Source organism: Culex pipiens, chromosome 2 (genome assembly GCF_016801865.2).
Source record: "Culex pipiens pallens isolate TS chromosome 2, TS_CPP_V2, whole genome shotgun sequence".
NCBI lineage: Eukaryota > Metazoa > Arthropoda > Insecta > Diptera > Culicidae > Culex > Culex pipiens.
The window spans coordinates 126,828,889-126,849,982 of record NC_068938.1 but is presented as its reverse complement, the minus strand read 5'-3'; the positions used below and the strand labels follow the sequence as shown (position 1 = coordinate 126,849,982).

Genomic DNA, 21,094 nt, shown 5'->3' with positions numbered 1-21,094 from the left:
CACCAGGTTGATACCAAGAATTCAGCGTGGGAAAGGTGGCACACGACGGCATACACCATCAAGCGTGGGGGAGCCCGGTTCGATCACCAGTGGCTGAACAAGCTGTGCCGGATTCTAAGCTCGCAGATCAGCCCGATTTCGTACCATCTGCTGGGGGCATCGTCGGCAACTGGCGCATACCGGAAAGCGTCTCCGAGCGACGAAGCAGGTCCCTCGGATTTCACCGGTTCTGTATCGCCAAAGCCAAGCTCACCATTAAGGAACGTCCTCGTCAAGAACCAGATCAAGTCTCCGAGCGGCACCTCCGTCTCGGACCAGACCCAGTGGACAACAACGTCACCATTTCTCAACTGCCGAACGGATTCGCAGTCCCCGAAGCTATCAACCAGGAAACTAGAAAAAGCCATCCAACCGGATCGCGACTGTCTGGTCGTCAACTATGCCGTAGTTAGCCGTACCGTCAAGTCCAGCAAACGCACCAGGCCCTCCGCAGCGGCTCGTCTTCCCAGCTGGTCTCATCGGCTGTACGGACATCAACGGTGCACTACGACAACGTCTCATCTCGACACCGCGGCCTCAGGAAGCACGGAGTCCATGTCACCGTGCAGTGTAACCAGTCCCAAGAATCTTACATCATCCACGCCGGCGACCCTGATGTTCTTCAACCAATCCGGGTCATCGTCGGACGTCTCACCGGTAGATCATCAACCATATCGTTCTCTCCAAGGATGACGAACGGTACCTTGGTTTGACCCGCACCACACATCTTCAGAGGGGAGATGTTGCGACCTGGGAACACTGGCGGTTTGGTAACCGCTTGCTACCTGCGGCTCATGACTGTCAGCCATCTGACAGCTTCTTAGATGTCATCCAACAACAACAATGCGATGTCACTCCCAGCTTCCGGACATCATTCTGTATTTATCTTTGCGACTGAATAAACGTGTTTTATAGTTCTTAATTAAATTGCACGCGTCTTTCTTGTGGTCTCGGTGGTGGTCCACCCCGAGACCACCAGTTCGTAAAAGTGGCGACGATAGCCGGAAAAATTGTTAGCAGTGATCAATTATCACTAAAAATTTTACCCGCGCGTGAACGAGGCAGCGGAATGTCGATCTCCACCGACCACGGGCAGCAGCAGGATGATCCACGAAGTGGCTGGCTGGTGCTTCCTGTCCAACAGTCGTCCTCCCCAAGAACACCACACGGCCAGCAGCCGCCGTCGTTTGTTAGTTGGGACGACCTTGATGCACCTGCGAAGCAGCTGCTGTTCGATTATCGCCCACAAGGTGGCCCGGAGTGCGAAGGACGTTCGCTGCCAACACCCGAAGAGCTGTTCCGCCGTCGCTTGCCCAAGCAGGACAAGTTAATCCACGGCAAGTCGGAGCAGCAACACACGACCTTCGCGGCAACAGCGTCGCACATGGAAGGCGCGATGGCGACCAATGTAGCGTCATCATCGGCTCCCCAGCAAGCAGATCGAGAGTTTGAGGTTAGGTCGAACTCGTGTGAAAAGATGCCGTGCCATGAAGCCAGCAAGCAGGAATTTGCCGGAGACTGGGTGATCAAGTGTCAAAGCTCTTACTACAGCGAGGAAGGACACCAGGTTGATACCAAGAATTCAGCGTGGGAAAGGTGGCACACGACGGCATACACCATCAAGCGTGGGGGAGCCCGGTTCGATCACCAGTGGCTGAACAAGCTGTGCCGGATTCTAAGCTCGCAGATCAGCCCGATTTCGTACCATCTGCTGGGGGCATCGTCGGCAACTGGCGCATACCGGAAAGCGTCTCCGAGCGACGAAGCAGGTCCCTCGGATTTCACCGGTTCTGTATCGCCAAAGCCAAGCTCACCATTAAGGAACGTCCTCGTCAAGAACCAGATCAAGTCTCCGAGCGGCACCTCCGTCTCGGACCAGACCCAGTGGACAACAACGTCACCATTTCTCAACTGCCGAACGGATTCGCAGTCCCCGAAGCTATCAACCAGGAAACTAGAAAAAGCCATCCAACCGGATCGCGACTGTCTGGTCGTCAACTATGCCGTAGTTAGCCGTACCGTCAAGTCCAGCAAACGCACCAGGCCCTCCGCAGCGGCTCGTCTTCCCAGCTGGTCTCATCGGCTGTACGGACATCAACGGTGCACTACGACAACGTCTCATCTCGACACCGCGGCCTCAGGAAGCACGGAGTCCATGTCACCGTGCAGTGTAACCAGTCCCAAGAATCTTACATCATCCACGCCGGCGACCCTGATGTTCTTCAACCAATCCGGGTCATCGTCGGACGTCTCACCGGTAGATCATCAACCATATCGTTCTCTCCAAGGATGACGAACGGTACCTTGGTTTGACCCGCACCACACATCTTCAGAGGGGAGATGTTGCGACCTGGGAACACTGGCGGTTTGGTAACCGCTTGCTACCTGCGGCTCATGACTGTCAGCCATCTGACAGCTTCTTAGATGTCATCCAACAACAACAATGCGATGTCACTCCCAGCTTCCGGACATCATTCTGTATTTATCTTTGCGACTGAATAAACGTGTTTTATAGTTCTTAATTAAATTGCACGCGTCTTTCTTGTGGTCTCGGTGGTGGTCCACCCCGAGACCACCAGTTCGTAAAAATTAACATATCGATTTTCTGCACTTTTAGTGCAATAAAAACATATTGTGGGTTTGGAAACAAATCAAATTTTCGCGGCGACTTGGCTTACACACTGATTGAGTTTGACCAAAAAAGGCGGAGAGAAAAAGTGCGGTGAGAGTGGAAAATGCTCAGTTCGATTTAGTGCCAGAGCGACAATATGCCGCGTGTCTTTTTGGGCAATACGTGCAATAAGCTTCCACGCGCGTCCGACCACGTGGTGCTCCCAATCTGGGCAGATTTCCGTAATCGTGCATAAACGCACGCGCGCGACTTCAAATTATTGCAGTTTGCAGTCGCTCTTTTCTTTACATCACCCCTCGATCAAAACTGCAATAATTTCTCTGCATTTTCTTTTATTTATGGTAAAACATTTTAAAAGAGTGCAAAATTTACCTTATTTTTTTTAGAATCTTATCTTTAAAAAATGTTTGATAAATTATCAGTACAAAGTTAACAAAAAATAAAAATTAATAAAATTTTAATCCGTAATGAAGCAATCTTCTTATTCAAGCCATTTCCAAAAGTTACTCGAGCCATTTTTCTCCTTTGTGTGTTTTGCTCTGTTCAGTTTGTTTTGATCTGTTTTCCAGGAAAGAACAGGAAACACGGCGGATGTTCGACGTTTCGCAAAAATCTACGTCGCTGTTTTTTGGTCTTCGTTGTGAAATTCTCCCGTCCGAATCACGAAATCTACGAGCAGCAGTTAAAAAGTATTTTTCGCCAGTGACCATGACCACCACCGAGTTGGAGGACGAGAATTACGTGATCCAAATCCGTGCCAAACTGAACGAGAAAAACGTAAAACTTTGGGAGCCTCCATTCTACAATCCGTCCACCCTGGGACCGGTCGAGCCGGAGCTGGAGGTGAGTCATCCAACTTTCTTTTATTTTATTGGATTAATATGAGCAGTTTGGTGCGAATAATGCAAATGGTTGCCCCTTTCTGGGGATTTTCCCTTTGTCACAGAAACTGGCCAAGTCATTCCACGAGGAATTGAGCCACGTCGCCACCGCAGATTGCCTTCACGCGCTCCGGAAGCTGCAGCAGAATGCTCTGGACAGACTGAAGAGCAAGGACGAGTTCACGCGGACCGGCGTCGCGACGTTGAGGGTCAGGGCCCCCACCCAGGGCGCGGCCAATCGTCACTTTGACGTGAAATGCAAAACGGCCGATCCGGCGCGGGAACTGGTCACGCTAGTGGCCGCACAGGTTCAGGTGGATGTTGGGAGGTGGGCAGGGTGGAATGTCGATGTGGGTCACACTTTTAACTGAAATGATTTCGTTTTTGTAGGATTAAGCTGGTTTCCGCCGGAAAGGTGCTTCAGCTGGATCGAACCCTGGCGGAACAGAACGTCCGCAACGGGGCAACGGTCATGGCACTGGTGCTGATGCAAAGCGCGGAGGCGGCCCAACAGGAGAGCACCACCTTTGACCGGGTCCACAAGATCCGGTCGGATGCCGAGAAGATCATCGATGCGAACGATCGGTCGGATTTTCTGAGCGTAAGTCGGTCAAGGGCGATGTTCAAAGTAAAACGATTGGAAACTCGGTACTTGGACCGGGGCTGTTGAGTCGGGTAACTTTTCTAAAACTACTTCGGCTTCTCAAGATTTGACAACTCCGACTCCACAGCCTAGTCTATTAGTTCAAAAGTTCCACTATAAATTTAAGCCAGCTTACAGAACAAACTTTCTTTTCAGCTTGAAGACCAAGATGGCAACGCGCTGCATTTGCCCAAGGCCGAGAAGAAAGCCCTGTTGATGGCTCTGACCCTGTATGAGAAGGGAAAGGCCGCCCTCCGAAAGGAAAACTTCGAAGAAGCCCTTCTTCTATTCCTGGAAGCCGATAGTGACTTCCGGTTGTGCAATTCGCAGCTGTTGAACGTCGTGGACAACTATGCCTTGCTAAACCTGGACATTGCCTGGACCTATCTGTGTCTTAAGAACATAAACCAACTGCCAGACGCCGAGCAACGACTGCGACTGTGCGAGGACAAGTTCCGCCAAAGCTATGGCGACAACATGCGCCGTGTCACTGCCATCAAGGGAACGCAGCAGTGCAGCGAGAAGGCCCTGCTGTTGCGTCTTCACCTCCTCAAAGCCGTCATGTTCTTCCACCAGAATAAGCGCGAAGAAGCGGAGATTATGTTCCAGGTGGTCGATACCGAGTTGCAGTCGCTGCGCGTTGACGACGGCGCTCTCTCGACCCTGCTGGACTGTGGCTTCGAACTCACCGAGTCCCGCATCGCGCTGCGGGCCTGCTCCAACAACCTGGAGACCGCGATCGAGTTCATCAACAGCCGTCGGGAGACCGTCACGGCCAACGAGAAAAAGTCCAAACGCGAACGGGACATCTACAAGCGGATCGGCCATACCGACGAGAACCGCATCAACATCGAGCTCGTTGACCGGCTCGTCGAGATGGGCTTTTCCGAGTCGTTGGCCGCAGTTGCACTGCGCAAAAACGACAATGACCTGGTGGAAGCCCTGAACGATCTGCAGTCGAAGCCGGACTCGCTCAAGACGGAACTGACCGCCGCAATCGAACCATGCCTGAAGCTTACCGCCAAGCTGGTCGATCTGGGCTTCCACGAAGAAGTAGCAAAAGCGGTCCTGAAGCAAACGCTCAACAATTTTGACGAAGCGGTTGAGATTTTGGTCACCGCTCGCGAGAACAACGAGTACGACTCGCTGCTCGCTACAGTCAGCATGGAATCGTCCAGGGCTTCCTCTTCAACCTCCTCATCCTCTTCGGCGGAACCGACTTTGGCAACGACGGAAGACGGCTGCCCAGCTGGTCCGTCACGGAAGAAAGTTAAAAATGAGGCCAAATCCGACACCGATGCCGCCAAAAAGGAAATGATGGACATTCTGTACAAGAGCTTCTCCAAGGATATCGACAGCAACAGCGAGGCGTATCTGGACTTGCCGCTGGTCGAGGAAGCGACCATTCTGGAGCAGTACAAAAAGTTGTTGAACATGAAGTAGAGAGTTGAATATTTTACTAGCACTTAGAAGATGAATAACTATTGTGTTTTTTACTTTTTTACAGTTTTATAAAGATTTGGAATTGAGTTGGAATTTCTTTCTTCTAGATGACAAGTCCAACCTGTAAGATCACTTGCTTTATATTGTACCAACGTTGTTTCAACGATCGTCAGGTTTTAGAAACCTTTCCTTATCCGTCTTTAAAAATAGGTTTAACCAGCAAAAAAATGGCCTTTTGGAATTTCTAGTCATCCCGTCGGAAATACTCATCTACAATAGGGTCAAACGGATCGTACTGGTCGCTAAAGTCCGGCTCATCACTCAAGCTGTCGTCGGACATGTCCAGATTGGGCACGGTCGGCTGGGCCCGATCGAACCCTTCCGTACAATCGGTCTCGTCCGAATTCGGAACCTCCAAACTCTGCTGCAGCCATGGTACCTTGTCACCTTGCCGCATCAGCGATGGCCACTGCAGCGTCTGCACCAGCTTCACCAACCGAATCATGATCGACAGTCCGCGCACCTCGTGGATCGCGTGTTCCGGCCGAATCGCGGCAAACAGCACCACCGACAGCAGATACTTCTCGCCTTCGTGCACGTAGCACAGCTTCACCGAGTCGGCGTCGATCGTCAGATCGTACTTGACGTACTCCGGCGCGGACACCCGAATCACCACTAACGCATTATCCTGGCGCCAGATCGTCTTCGGACTGCGGAACTCACACTTTAACCGGGGGTAGTTCAACGGGTTCGAAGAGGACTTCTTCTTGCGCAGTCGTCGCTGCTTCAGCAGCGCCAACTTGGAAGACATTTTCGGTTGAGGCACTTCTTTCGGTTCAACCACCTCCTCAATCCTCGCCCCAGAATCATCCGTCTCCTCCGCCGGCCGCAGCTGGGGCTGCTGCGTGTTCGCACCATTCGGCGCAAACAGCTCCTTCAACTCATCATCGTCAAAGTTAAAGTCGATCGCATTCGGTCGCTCCTCCTCGATATACCGAGCCAGCCCTCGCTCCACGACATCGTCAAACAGCCACGACACCGGTTCCGGTTCCGGCCCGGACAGCAGCAGCCGATAGGTGTGACAATGGACCAGCGCATCGACCGGGGGTCGGCTCGTTTGCTCGATAACCTCCGCGTTGAACCGCTCGTAGTTGGCCAACACATCGTCGTAGATACGATCGCTGACCTCGGCACTCCACACTGCCGGGTCGCCTTCCTCGCGGGGCAGCAAGCACGCCACTTCGGCTTTGATGGCCTAAAAATGGGGAAAAGAACGAGTAAAAATCATGTAATTTTATTCATATAATTTGATCTTCAGGATCTCGGCAAATTTCTTCGGGCGACTTAGCCGGATCCTCCTACTTTCGCCCGGTTTATGTTCAGCTCGAACTCACGCACGGTTTCACACCTCATTCGCCTTTGCTCAGCTGTGACCAGAGGATGCGACTGTGCATCTTGGGCTTGAATTTGTTCTTATTTGCTTTTGGATGGTCACCCTGAAGCTGGATCCACGTCTCTGAATCACTAATCGACTTTTGGACTGCCAGACGAATCGTCAGCTCAACTATATTCAGTCTGGAATGAAAGAAATGAGGACCCACTCTGTGATCAGCTCCGGGTGTGCACAACGGACATGCCTTGGTTTGTTTGTTCCTTACGATGGAGTTCGTCACTTTTTCGTCGATGGGTGCGTACTTTGCCTGGACCGTTAGAGAAATTCGAACGTTTCCCACTTGCACGATGATTGGATCACACTGAATGCTGTCCAACGCTCCGTAGAAATCATTGAAGATCTTTCTCGACAAATCTCCCTCTTCCTTCGCCCACTGCAATGATATTGCTCTGCAAAACAGGTCCGATTCTCCCCGAGCTCGTTACTAAGCGGTAGAAAACTTTCAGACAGTAGTGAGTTACCTTCTGCTGATTTTGATCGTGGTTGTAATGCGGATAACCGGTCGCAGGGACGTGCCCAGTAGAGGCAAAAAGCACACACTCAACAAGTTCGTCGTCTGTTACGATCTCCAGCTCTTGCTTAACGTGATCCACTTCCAAAATCCTGCAAGCTGTATTATCAATCAAATCACGTACCCTGACGGAGATAGTTAGGCTCTCGTTATCTATTCGTTCTCTTCTGTGTGTTTGTGAGCGCAACTTTCCTATTATCGGTCTGAATTCCTCCTCCTGGCCAACTTGAGCGTTGTTTTGTTATTTCAGCTTGCAGCACCTTTTAGTTACCGAGTCGAAGCTCCAATCTGAAAAGTAAAAACAAAAATACTCACACAAAACGACGTCGCTTTCAGCAGATCGTCCGGCAGCTGGAACAGGTCCACCGACAGGTACGTCTCGAAGCCGCCAAGATCCAGGAAAAACACCCGAATGTCACGCGACTCAACTTGGGTAATCTTGGCACGCTGATACCCGTTGTCGTACAGCACGAGGCAATACGCTCCAAGCTGGGGCTGTTCCAGCGGCACCAAGTTGGTTTCCTCCTTGGTAAAGTTACCGATCATCGTCGAAATGTGGCTGAATCTGTAAGAATATGGAATGTTACGACATTTTTGGGACGTTCTTGTCGTTTTTGACTTACTGTGATACACGACAAACATAAAAATTGTCCGGTCCGTAATAGTACGAGATAAACACTTCGCTGGGTTCGTCCTTATGCAGCTCGTCGTAGACTTCGTTGAACTTCCGCTCGGGCACCAAACTCTTCTCTTCGACCTTAACAACCGGAAGCTTCTCCCCGTTTTCATCGGCAACCTTCTCCACCACCTCGGAAACGCAATCGTCCGAATCAGTTTCGCTAAACTCCATCGGTCGCAGCAGCCCCTTCGGGAGTTCCCGCGGTGTCACCTCCGGTTTGTCAATCTCCATCACTTTCTTGTCGCCGCGAAAAAACTCGTCCGCTTCGGGCCGCGGTGAAGGCGCGGTTTCACTCAGATTGTCGCCTTCGTCCTCCGACACGGACGAGATACCATCGCGGGCTCGCTTCCGGAACGCCTCGCAATCCGCGACCATCTGCGTGAGCAGTTCCAGCGGTTCCTTGTCCGTCACGCCAAAGTTCTTGTTGCCCACAATCTCCGTCTTTACGTTGATCTCGTGGATGTCCGTGTTGACCTGGGACAGGTGCTCCACCAGCCGGATCGTGTCTACCCAGATGGTGTCCTTTACTGCTAGTAGGACCGTGCCCTCGACGTGGAACTCGTCCTTGGCGGTGTATCGCTCGATCCAGGCCCGGATCGTGGCCGTTACCCGCTTGTCCCACTCGGTTTCAAAGTCGTGCGGAACGACGCCCACGATGCGCACGTCGGTAGCCTGCGCCGGCAGCCGACGGAACTCGTCCGGCAAGTGCAGCAGTTCCGTTGACACACAGTCCAGCGTACGACCAACGTCCAGCAGCTTGACCTTCACCCTCCGGCTGGAACTGTTTTCTCTGAAGGGTAGACACAGAATGCATTAGACATGTCTTCAATGCCGACCCACCAACTTGATTACTTACTTCTTCGGTTCCATGCTCATGATGCGGCACCGCCAGTACCTGTACTCGTCAAAGATCACGCACCAATCGTTGTAGTGCACATTACCATGGTTACAGTGCCGTTCCTCGTTCGAAAAGTGCTGCTGCATTGACAGATCCAGCGCGAAGAACTGCTTCGAGTCATTGACCTTGGTCCACCCGCGTGCTCCATAATCCCGCTGTTCCAAAACCCGCACGGCGTAGTGCGTCGGCGAAAAGATGTTGTAGATCTTCATCTTGATCAAGCCCGTTGTGGGAACCGCTCCGACCGACAGATCACTGGTGGTGAACACGTGCCGCTTCCGGCACCCGTTGCTACGACATTTGCCAAAGTCAAGCAGCTGGGGACAGAAATCCCCCGGATTGCCGACGGCCATCTTCTGCTCCTCTTGCTGAATTCGGATATTCTGCAACAAAAGAAACCATTAGATCACATTCAAACAAGAAGCTTCAAATCCTCACATTGGCCAGCTTCAACACCGACTCCGGCACCACGTGGTTGTGAATCTGCAGGAACTTGACCAGCGTGGGCAGCTGCTCGTTGTTGTTCTCGTCCAGCATGATCAGCGAGGACGCGCTGCTCTTCTTCTGCTGGCCGGCGGGAGCTTCCGCGACCTCAACGAAAGGGTTGCCGTAGTAGCCGAACGCGCACGCAAACCGACGCGTGAACGACGTCCACGATTTGGCCAACGAAAAGTGAATGATGTGCTGGGCCATACAGATCTCCAGATCCGGCAGGATCGCGTCGTAGCAAACCATCACCAGCATTTCGCCGGCCGATTGCTTGTCCCAGTGGCGGAAACCGTCTGAAAAGAGCGAATCAGCGGTCATTTGATAGCTATATTTTTTTGGGAAAGTATTTGTATAAAGTTAAGATTAAAGCTGCACTGTTACAGTCGAGTCTGCCAGTTGCTCAAGTCGGCCGTTCTCGTACATGATCTCCCATAGCTCTTCGCGGTCGACCGAGTCGTACGCGGCTTTGAAATCGATGAATAGGTGGTGCGTCGGGATCTGGTACTCGCGACATTTTTGGAGGATTTGGCGTAGCAAAAAGATTTGGTCCGTCGTCGAATTCCCCTCCTCAAAACCGGCTTGGTACGTCCCAACGAAATCCTTTGCTCGCTCCGACAGACGGCAGAAGATGATCTGGAACTGCACTTTGTAGGCCGCGTTGAGAATAGTGATAGCTTGATAGTTCTCACATTCCACCTTGTCCCCCTTCTTGTAGATCGGGCATATAACTCCCTCTTTCCACTCCTCCGGTAGCTCTTCTGTGTCCCAGACCTTGACTATCAGCCGGTGTAGACAGACGGTCAGCTTTTCGGTGCCCATCTTGATGAGTTCAGCATCGATACTCGCTGCTTTGTTGTTCTTCAGCTTCTTGATGCCATCCTTAACTTCCCTCATCGTGGGTGCTGGCTCGTCCTCGCCGTCCACCATACCGCTGACGTCGTTTCCTCTGTCGCCCTGGTACTCTGGCTCTGGGCCGTTCAGGTGCTGTCTTTGCAACTGTTTGTACGACTCCATGTTCCCACGGGTGTTGTGCTGCAGCCACTTGTCCCGTGCTGCTGTCTTCTCGTCCCAAATCGCCTGACATTCTTCGCCGAACCAGCCGTTCCGTCAAAATCGGTCCACGTACCCGATGGCGCTCGATGCCGCTGCGTTGATGGCTGCTTCCATAAGGCACCAGCAGGCCTCCAGAGGGGCTTCGGCAAGCTCACCCTCGTCAGGCAACGCAGCTTCGAGTTCCCGCGCGTACCGGGTAGCGACCTCAGGGTCCTTGAGTCGCTCCAGATTATACCGCTGTGGGCGACGGTACCGGATCTTATTGACCTCAAACAGGCGTTGGCGCAGCTTTGTTACCAACACCACGGTAGATTCTGACGTCGATTATTTTCGAGAAGTGCCGACCAGCGATGAAAACATGGTCAATTTGTGTCTCCGTGTCGTTTGGTGATCTCTAGGTGTACTTATAAGGGAGATTGTGCTGGAAGAAGGTACTACGTATGGCCATGTTTCGGGAGGTAGCGAAATCGATGAGTCATGGGCTGTTCTCGTTCGTCTGCTGGTGGGCGCTGAACCTCCCAATAACCGGTCTAAACTCCTCCTCTTGGCCGATTTGAGCGTTTAAGTCGCCGATGACAATCTTGACATCGTGTTTTGGACACTTCCTGTACTCGCGGTCATGATGTTCTTAGAAAGCGCCATTATCATCGGCTTCACTTCCCCTATGCACGTTGATTATGCTCAGATTGAAGAATCGTCCCTTGACATTCTGTCGTTGGCTGGCCACCACTCAATCCTCAATCCTCTACGATCATCACCAGGTAGAAGGTCTGCCACGATGTTTCGTTGATTACGACCGAAAAGTATCCATGATCCGGAAGCTTCCTAAAACTTGAGAAAGAGATCAATCATTCAGACACTTACCCATTTTTGTCAACATCGTGGCATCGTTGCAGAACATGTGCGTAATCGACTGGGACTTCAACCGCTCGACAATCTCACAAACTTCCGACGGCTCACTGCAGCACACCAGCGTACGCTCGTTCTGGTAGTTGTGCTCCTTGACAAAGTTAACGACCTCGTTCAGCTTCGCGTCCCACTGGCGATTCTCGTCCGCGTCGTTGTGCGTCCGTAGCACCTTCAGCATCAGGTTCGACCTGCCGTAGATGGCCGCCTCCAGGTACGCCCCGATACAGATGATCATGTTTTTGTACCTGCGCAGGAAGCCGGCGAACATCGGGTTCCAGTAGGTCGCCGTAACGACCATCTGGAGCTCGGGCTTGTCACAGTTTTTGCACAGCAGTTGCAGCTCCGGAGCAAATCGCTCAACGATCACGTCAATGTCGTCGATAACGACCGCCTGAATGCGGTCCCGGACGAACGCGTTGGGCATGTTTTCGTAGAGGCGACGATAGGCAGGCGCCGTTGAGACCAGGATTGCACAGCTGTTCAGCAGCAGATTCTACGATTTGAAGAAGTGTTAAAATGTTTTGCTGATCTCCAATTAGTAGTACCCAAGTAACATTTTTTGTTGCGGATCCTTAAATGCAACTATTTCGTAACTCCCAAAATGTGCTATCACAACATAGTTAGAACACTCGTGGTGCCCTAAAAAGCGCACGAAAATTTTGTGTTGGCAACATTTAGCCGTTTGTTTCAACTTTGTTACGACGAAGTTCCAGAAACAATTTGTTTGTCAAAATATGTCGGTAAAGTAGTTTGTTGTGTTGTCATGATGTTGCCATTATGTTGTCGTTTAATTTGCGTGAAACAAAAAAAAAATCTATTTGAACAAAAAAACTAAAGTGCCCCTCTGTCGGGATTCTGGACTGGTACTTTCAGATTTTCACACCTTGCCTCTACCACTGAGCCACGAATGAATTGATGAAAGGACAAATGGTTGGGCTGAACTGTATCTAAGGATTTTTGATTTCAATATTATTCTTAGAACACAAATCAGGCTAAGTCACATGTTGCAACAATGGAACCAATAAGTTTTCAATATGTTTCGATTACAAAACGAAATTGATTGTTGCAAAGTTGTTTTCAATTCGAAACGTTTGCAACATTGCAACGTATTGTTGCTAAAATGTCATTTTTATGTTTCTACAGCAAAACAAAACAAAAACTGGACTTAGTCAAATTTATCATGTTGCCAAATGCTACTTGGGTAAACTTACGCAAACTTTCGGAATGTCCCGTGCGCCGTACGCCTCCAGCACCGACAGAGATTTGCTGATAGACGTGTTCAGGATCCGCTTGCAGTAGCTGGCCACTCGCTGAACCTCGCGGGACGACCGGCACATGATGATCACCAACGGACCAGCTCCCTTCGGGGCAAGATCTTCGTCGTGCAGGCGCTGTCAATAAGAAATACAACCGTTACAACAAAATGCACTCAGCAAAAACCCGTAACACCAACTCACCACCACGGACGAGCAGATCGCCGGCAGGTACGTGAACGTCTTGCCCGTCTCGGCCGCGTTCACGCAAAAGAACGAGTTCCCCCGGAGGATGTGGGGCCAGCCGTACGTTTGGATGCGCTGGATCGACCGGAAGCGCATCGCCTCCAGCTCCCGGTGCACGTCGGCGCAAAAGTTGACGCTTTCGAGCGAGTCGACGGGTCTGACGGGACGCTTGCCGTGCACGAGCAGTCGCTGGTGGGTCAGCTTGGACCGGATGCTGCGGGGGATGAAAAGAACAGATAAAGCATTGGTTGCAGTGGGGATCTGACGTATGGGAACTAACTTGAGTTTTTGGGTTGTGGCCGGGTTCTACGAGTCCTATCGGATCCTGGAGGGTGGAGTGGTGGGTCCCTGCTTTTCTTTTATTTTATTTTTTGTTTCAAGGTTTCGGCATAGAGTAAAAACTTGAACGCAGATTTGATTGCTAATAAATTTTGTTTATTTTATATATCTCAGACTCAGTACGTAGGGCTACATCTAAAGGTTCTTTTTCAGTAGTTAATCATATGATTTCTTTAAGTTCATAGTTTACAACAGAGATGCTTTGCATCTGCCACAATTAGTGGTTTCCTAAATGACCTTTTAGCAATAAAAAGAGTAACAAAAACATAAAAAGAAAAAAGATTTTCGGGCATTTTCTGCTCTTTAAAAACACTATGCTCTGCTATCTATCGAGAAATTAAAAGTGAGAGTGTGTGCAACATGGAGTTAAACTTTCTGTGCAGTTGCTGTGAAGGTTCCCATGGCTCTTCAAAAAGTTTAACTCCATGTTGCACGCACACACTCTCACTTTTAATTTCTCGATACTTTTCTTCAGCTCAAAAATTCTGGCAATTGCAGGACAAGATTTATAAAAATGAACAGTATACAGTATTTCATTGAATGAACGTAAATATTTGCAATTCATTTTTCATGTTTGCTTTTCTCTCAGAGGTTGTATCTCAGCAACCAAATTATCTGATATTTACGAAAAAACAATATATTTGCAGAAATACAGTTATCCCACATATTCGAAACAATTTTGAGGATATTTGTCACCCAAAGTTTTTGCCTTCCTCACCTATACAGATTTCTAAGCGAAGATGGCGTTACGAATGTGCACGCCCGATGAATATGTCATAATCGCGCAGTGGTACCAACATTAGAAAAAAAAAAGATGTCATGATACATGGTACACTTTTTTAGTAATGTTGGTAACACTGCGTAATTTTGACATTTCGAGCGTGCACCATTCGTAACGCCATCTTCGCTTAAAAATCTGGATACATATAAAATCAATCGAAAAACGAACTTCTAAACTTGACCTCCTAGACCCACCTTCACGTGTATGCATCGACTCAGAATCTAATTCTGATTTTTTCGCACTAATACCACAGACAAACAGACATGAAAGTCGAGGTCACTAACTTGTCCCAAAAATGTAACGGTCATTTTTCAAAAATCATACAGCATGGTTTATGCTTTCCGGATTCACCGCCAGAGGCGCCTTTGTGCTCAGCGCTTGTTTTTCAAATGACAGCTTTGAGCTATCTTTCTTATTTTGTTTTGGTTGCAGAAAACACGTGGAGATATTTTTCGAAAATCTTCGAGGTGTTTACGCATGGCCGTTTTCAGAACCTATTGCTCCGGTGGAATAGGCTACGCTTGTGGCTGTGAAGATGGTTCCATCAGTGCAGTTCCTTGAATAACCGGCGCAAAAAGGGAACTTGCCTCCAGCTGCACAGCCTCGTTCTCTTTGGCGCGTTTGTTGTCACGTTTAAATTAACGTGGTGGAAGATTCCACGGTCTGTCGGTGCGTAGAGTGGCCAACGCCTTGTTCAGGCGCCCAACGGAATATTCTAGCTGCTAGGTTAGCTAGGCAATCTAAAATAGACACCTACCCTACCCTGAGTCATCGTATTTTATCTAGGAACAGTAGACGGAAGAAACAAACTGACCCTGGAGCCACGATTCTCAATCGGGCGTCTGCATGGGTAAATTCCGTCGAAACGGAACGTCTATTTTCTTGTACTTAAAATACCATCCAACCTTCTGACATCCTAGAACCGGCGGCAGCGCCGAGCTCTTTGCCCACTTTCAATTTCATCCTGAGCACTGCGGTGAGGTATGGTCGTCACCGCTGTTGTCTCCACAACGGAGCATTTTTCGTTGAGCAAAAGACCGCTTCCATCATCCCCAAAAGATGGAAACGCTAACATTGCAGTCGCCTTGAGCGATCGAGAAACGGGAGGAGGATATTCCAGCGAAATGATCACATTTTTTCTCTTAGCCGGCAACGGCTATGTTTCAATGTTTTGTTTTGGTTTGCCTTTTGGTGCTATTCGGCATAGGTTGACATACACACATACGCATGCCCTACTGTCATTCAGGAAGAGGAGATTCTCGGAATCGTAGATAGGTGTCGTTAGTGAGCAAGCAAAATTCAAATTCAAATTGGTCCCACTTTTTGAACAAAAATTTGTTCTAAGTTTCATGTCTGTTTGTCTGTGTTTAACTCAAATTTCAAACCAATTCGTTCAACTCAAGGATCATGGTGTTTTTTTTTTTCAATTTGTGAAGGATCTATTAGACTATGGCAAACAAACAAAAAAACTTTTTGGCAGTTTGAATGCTTTGTTTGGCAAACTGTCAAACAGTTTGAGTTTGTTTGTTTGCCATAGTCTAATAGCTCCTTGACAATGTGTAGACTAGTATTAGCACAGACAAACAGACATGAAACTTAGAACAAATTTTTGTTCAAAAAGTGGGACCAATTTGAATTTGAATTTTGCTTGCTCACTAACGACACCTATCTACGATTCCGATAATCTCCTCTTCCTGAATGACAGTAGGGCATGCGTATGTGTGTATGTCAACCTATGCAGAATAGCACCAAAAGGCAAACCAAAACAAAACATTGAAACATAGCCGTTGCCGGCTAAGAGAAAAAATGTGATCATTTCGCTGGAATATCCTCCTCCCGTTTCTCGATCGCTCAAGGCGACTGCAATGTTAGCGTTTCCATCTTTTGGGGATGATGGAAGCGGTCTTTTGCTCAACGAAAAATGCTCCGTTGTGGAGACAACAGCGGTGACGACCATACCTCACCGCAGTGCTCAGGATGAAATTGAAAGTGGGCAAAGAGCTCGGCGCTGCCGCCGGTTCTAGGATGTCAGAAGGTTGGATGGTATTTTAAGTACAAGAAAATAGACGTTCCGTTTCGACGGAATTTACCCATGCAGACGCCCGATTGAGAATCGTGGCTCCAGGGTCAGTTTGTTTCTTCCGTCTACTGTTCCTAGATAAAATACGATGACTCAGGGTAGGGTAGGTGTCTATTTTAGATTGCCTAGCTAACCTAGCAGCTAGAATATTCCGTTGGGCGCCTGAACAAGGCGTTGGCCACTCTACGCACCGACAGACCGTGGAATCTTCCACCACGTTAATTTAAACGTGACAACAAACGCGCCAAAGAGAACGAGGCTGTGCAGCTGGAGGCAAGTTCCCTTTTTGCGCCGGTTATTCAAGGAACTGCACTGATGGAACCATCTTCACAGCCACAAGCGTAGCCTATTCCACCGGAGCAATAGGTTCTGAAAACGGCCATGCGTAAACACCTCGAAGATTTTCGAAAAATATCTCCACGTGTTTTCTGCAACCAAAACAAAATAAGAAAGATAGCTCAAAGCTGTCATTTGAAAAACAAGCGCTGAGCACAAAGGCGCCTCTGGCGGTGAATCCGGAAAGCATAAACCATGCTGTATGATTTTTGAAAAATGACCGTTACATTTTTGGGACAAGTTAGTGACCTCGACTTTCATGTCTGTTTGTCTGTGAGTTAAATACCTTTAGGTGGTTGGTGCCTTCCTGACATTCATATAAAACAAATTCAAATTAGCATCATTCCCTCTTATCATGTTTAAAAAATTAAGCTTCATTACTAATTTCTTGTAACAGCGTTGTCATATCTTCAATATTTAGGGCTCGTTAGAAAGCTCTTTTAAATACTTTTCCAAAAATTAAGAACATGACAGGTTTTCCGACAAAACCCGCTTTTTTACAATTTTTTGGACTTTAATCGAAATCGTTTTTATAGCATAACTTTTGAAGTCCTTAACGAAACTTTATAATTTTCAATAGCGACTTATGGGACCTCAAGACAGATCGAATGAGTTCAAAACGGACAAAATCGGTGCAGCCAGTACTGAGATAATCGAGTGACAATTTTTTGATCAGCATCCCACCACACAAACAGACATTTGCTCAGAATCTGAATCTGAGTCGATATGTATACGTGAAGGAGGGTCTACGAGGTCAAGTTACAAAGTTCAATTTTCGAGTGAGGTGAGAAAGGCAAAAACACACACAAAAGTTTTACCGATATAAAAAATACAAAATTAAATTTCAAATAAATTTGCTCATTCTTCGGAGAATTGCACCCTGACGTTAGACCTTTTCCTTTTCTCTCTCATTCCCAATTTTACAAACATTCCCCCTGTTTACTGTGTTTGGCCGAGACGAACTCATTCATAACGGTTTCCTGAGAGAACGAAATACTCAGCGATGAGAGCGCGTGATCGGGGAAACGAGAAGTGATAGAAAAAGAATGCCCTTGCTGGAAATCACGAAACAGGTTTCTTATGTTAGTTAACGGACACGAAGGGCGTTGCAAATGAGTGATAAAAAAGCTATCAATAGATTATCTCTGCACCAAAAATTTCCGAGAGTATAGCGGCCGTCACTATAGCTCGTGAGATCTTTTCTTGTGTCTCGTGATTCCCAGCGATGTAATTCTCTCTCTATCACTCCTCCCCTTTTCCTCGACTATGTGCTCTCACCGCTGAATCTCTCCGAAAACTGCAATGAGAGAACGTGAGATGGCGGTTAGGAGCCGACCACGCATGACGTCCCGTTACACTGCGTTTGCGAAATTGGTTTTGTGGCGGCTTTTGTGGTTAAACGCTGTTGCGGTAGGATGATCGTGGAAGCGGGAATGAGAGAGAAAAGGAAAATTTCAATCGAGAGTGGGTAAACACGAAAACGTGTTCGGCTATGTTCGGCGCTGAGAGTTTCAATGAAGAGAGAAGAACAGTTGTATTTGAGGCATGAATATTCAGGCGGGATAATTGTAGTTGCTTAGAGCTGATATTTTGATATTTTAACAACCCTGATTCTAGCTAATTTTTCCGCTGGTAATTTTAGTAATTTAATGGTTTATCGATAACGACAGCCTGCTTCAGGTCAAGGAAATTATAATACTTAGTAGGGGGAAAATAATGTATTTATGTTGGGCATCTAATGTTGACTCAACAGTCCCTCCGACGATGGATTTTAGCTTACAAGGAGTTTGCGATTGTGATCAAGCAAGAAAGTACTACATAGAAGTAAGTAGTGGAATTGTTTCAAAATATCATTTTCTTCTCTTAGTGAATGGTCATTTGTTTACATCTGAAATAGAGTTAGTCGTAACAGCCATCACGATCACCAACACTAATTTGATTTTATCTCTGAAACAACTTGAATTTTTATTGCTTTTCAGTAAAGAGCATTTGAAGGACGTGTAGATGAACAATTCAAAGCATTTTTGTAGTTGATAATTCGTAAATTGAACGAGAATCAATCGAAAAACTACTTTGTTTACAACTGGTGCTTAGGACCTATTGCAAACTAACACGAGATAAAGGATGAATAGGCAAGTGAAATCGAAACCTTGCCTTTCAAGGTGTTAAAGGAACCGCATTTTAAAAATGTCGTGGAATCGCTGCTAAATTGGCAAACCTTGTTTGCTACCGTTAAAATGAACTTGTTAAAAATAAGGGCGTTTAACTAATAACGAAGCACAGCCGCCACCTGCCTCCCAAAAACTGCTTACCATGCTTCTTCCTCAACGTAGTGATCGAAGCGGCTCGTGTTCTTGGTCATGTAAACCTTGCCGCCGCCACTAAAATCACTGGAACCATCGTCACGGCCGTTTGCTTGCTGGACCGCCGCCGCAGCATTTCCGTTGTGCTTCTCGTACGACGGTTGTTGTTGTTGTCGTTGCTGCTGCTGTTGCGGTTTTGGATTGGCCGCCGATTGGCGCAACTTGAAGCCCGGCGACGGCTGCTTCGCCTTGCGCTCCGACGAATCGGACGAGCCTCCGCCGGCCATGGCGCGCCCGTTCTCGAACGTAATGTTGCCCATGTTGAAGCCGGCCGGGATCAGGTTGAGCGGGGTGTCGTACTTGGACTTGGGCGGCGCTTCCGGAACGGCGGGCGGGGGCGTGACCTTTGACGCGGCGCGTAGCTTTTTGCGCAGCTCGAGCTTGCTGGCGAACGAAACCGTAGATTTGGGTGGCTGCTGTTCGGGGGAGCCGTTGAGGGTTGAGTTTACGTTTGAGCGATTGGAGGGTTCGAATCCGTTGCTTTTTTCCGGTTCTGTGGGCGACTTGCTGATGCGAGGATCTCCGAGTGATTGCGGGTTTGGTGGACGGGTCTTTTGCTCAAAGATCGCCCGTTCGTTGCCCCGAGCGATTCCGTTGGTACGTTCCGGTGCCACCGGGTACAAATCTTCTTCGGAGTTTGAGTTCTCGGGGATTGCTTCCCCGTACGATTGCTGCTGTGGCAGTCGGGGACGGCCGGTAGTGTTGGGCCGAATCATACTGGCACTCTCGTCAAAGTCTTCTTCATTCACGCCGTTTAGCTCAAAATTTGAAGGCGGGTCGTTACGGATTCTGTTCGTTTCGGGACGCTCCTGTCGATACGGTCGTCCCGGCGTGGTTTGTTTGATTTGTCCGTTTTTGCCATTTTCCTGCGCCTGTGGCAATCTGTAGCGATTTTCGCTCATGGTCTGAATTTCCGATAGTTCTGCAAGAGAATGTCAACAAATTAGAACATAACATGACGAATTAAGTATCACTAACTTACTAGTAATGAAATCTCTGGGCTCGACCGCGTACGCTCGTCGTGCCTCCGTCAAGACCCGGGTCGCATCAAACCGGTGACTTCCCCGGGTCACAATCTCCAGGTCACCAAAGTGGGTCAACACATTGCACACCTTGTGCCTGGTCACGTTCCGGAAGTGGATTTCGCTTCCATTTTGAATGATCGACTGCAGCATCGTTACGGCGTTCGGGTCCCACCGGTTGGTGACCTTCGCGACCACTTTGTCCTCCGAGGGGTCGTAAACGCACTCCGACGGCAGAACGTTCTTGATCGATCCCCGCTTCACCTTGGTCGTTGCTTCCGACGTGAGATGGTCCGGCAACGGGTTGATGTACCGCGAAGACGACTGAATCGGCGCTCCGTCGTCGATGGCCCACAAAATGTAACGCTTCTCGCGGTTCCCGTCCTCGATGATTTCGTCCACGACGCACCGGCACCACTTGTTGCGGTCAAAGTCCAGCACGGCCACGACCTGGAACGGCGGAAGAGTTAATCAAAGCAAGCCTTGCAATTTCTCACCACCGAAAGTCAAGATGGACACCGGCTGAAACAGGACACCCCGCTTGCTTTGATTTTGCACAATCAGCTCAAACAAGCGTCAAACGCCACCCACCTCGCCCGGAAACCCATCGTAGTAGCTGTCCGACGAGGCCCGCCGGAAGTGCTGCTCGCAGTACTCGTCAATCTTCAGCTGGAACCGCTTCTCGTCCAGGTTGTGCACGTACGCCGATTCCGGCTTGTACCAGAACATGTGCGGGTTGATGTAGTGCGTGATCCGGATGGCGTCGTCCTCCATGTTTGGGCTGAAGCGAAAAGACGCAATTTCGTGAAAATTTCACAATTCAAACAAGTTTTTCGTCACCTAAAATTATTACCCGTAACAAATTACTAACAGCACCGAATAAAATTTGTTCGGAAAAACGCGAACGAAAAAAAACACTTGCACGAGGTTTTTGCAACACAAGTGTCGACCGGCTGCTTTGCAAGTCGAAACGCGTCCTTCCCGAAGCAGAGTTTGACTTGTTCTGAAAGAATGCGAAACAAAAGGCTGCACGTTTAAGAAATT

General features: G+C 48.9%; 2 protein-coding genes across 2 annotated transcripts; one reads left to right on the top strand and one right to left on the bottom strand.

Moving 5' to 3' along the window:
- Positions 1–3,222: 3,222 nt before the first annotated feature.
- Positions 3,223–5,724, top strand: LOC120412516 (NEDD8 ultimate buster 1-like). The gene is made up of 4 exons (XM_039573012.2): positions 3,223–3,514; positions 3,618–3,880; positions 3,943–4,153; positions 4,352–5,724. The coding sequence occupies exons 1-4, from the start codon at positions 3,263–3,265 to the stop codon at positions 5,636–5,638; spliced, it is 2,013 nt and encodes a 670-aa protein (XP_039428946.1). The 5' UTR covers positions 3,223–3,262; the 3' UTR covers positions 5,639–5,724.
- Positions 5,725–5,762: 38 nt separating this feature from the next.
- On the bottom strand, positions 5,763–21,063 carry LOC120412515 (uncharacterized). The gene is made up of 12 exons (XM_039573011.2): positions 20,904–21,063; positions 20,642–20,831; positions 20,011–20,500; positions 18,978–19,950; positions 13,088–13,343; positions 12,842–13,021; positions 11,586–12,123; positions 9,618–9,961; positions 9,138–9,562; positions 8,226–9,071; positions 7,918–8,167; positions 5,763–6,893 (listed from the first exon to the last, which is right to left on the bottom strand). The coding sequence occupies exons 2-12, from the start codon at positions 20,822–20,824 to the stop codon at positions 5,883–5,885; spliced, it is 5,496 nt and encodes a 1,831-aa protein (XP_039428945.1). The 5' UTR covers positions 20,825–20,831; positions 20,904–21,063; the 3' UTR covers positions 5,763–5,882.
- Between the last annotated feature and the right edge of the window lie 31 nt (positions 21,064–21,094).

Coding starts and splice junctions, on each gene's coding strand:
- LOC120412516 (XM_039573012.2), top strand. CDS start 3,263: ATGTTCGACGTTTCGCAAAAATCTACGTCGCTGTTTTTTGGTCTTCGT. Junction 3,515..3,617: donor CGGTCGAGCCGGAGCTGGAG/GTGAGTCATCCA, acceptor CCTTTGTCACAG/AAACTGGCCAAGTCATTCCA. Junction 4,154..4,351: donor ATCGGTCGGATTTTCTGAGC/GTAAGTCGGTCA, acceptor CTTTCTTTTCAG/CTTGAAGACCAAGATGGCAA.
- LOC120412515 (XM_039573011.2), bottom strand. CDS start 20,824: ATGGAGGACGACGCCATCCGGATCACGCACTACATCAACCCGCACATG. Junction 9,962..11,585: donor CACGATGTTGACAAAAATGG/GTAAGTGTCTGA, acceptor CGCTCTTTTCAG/ACGGTTTCCGCCACTGGGAC. Junction 9,072..9,137: donor ATGAGCATGGAACCGAAGAA/GTAAGTAATCAA, acceptor TCTACCCTTCAG/AGAAAACAGTTCCAGCCGGA.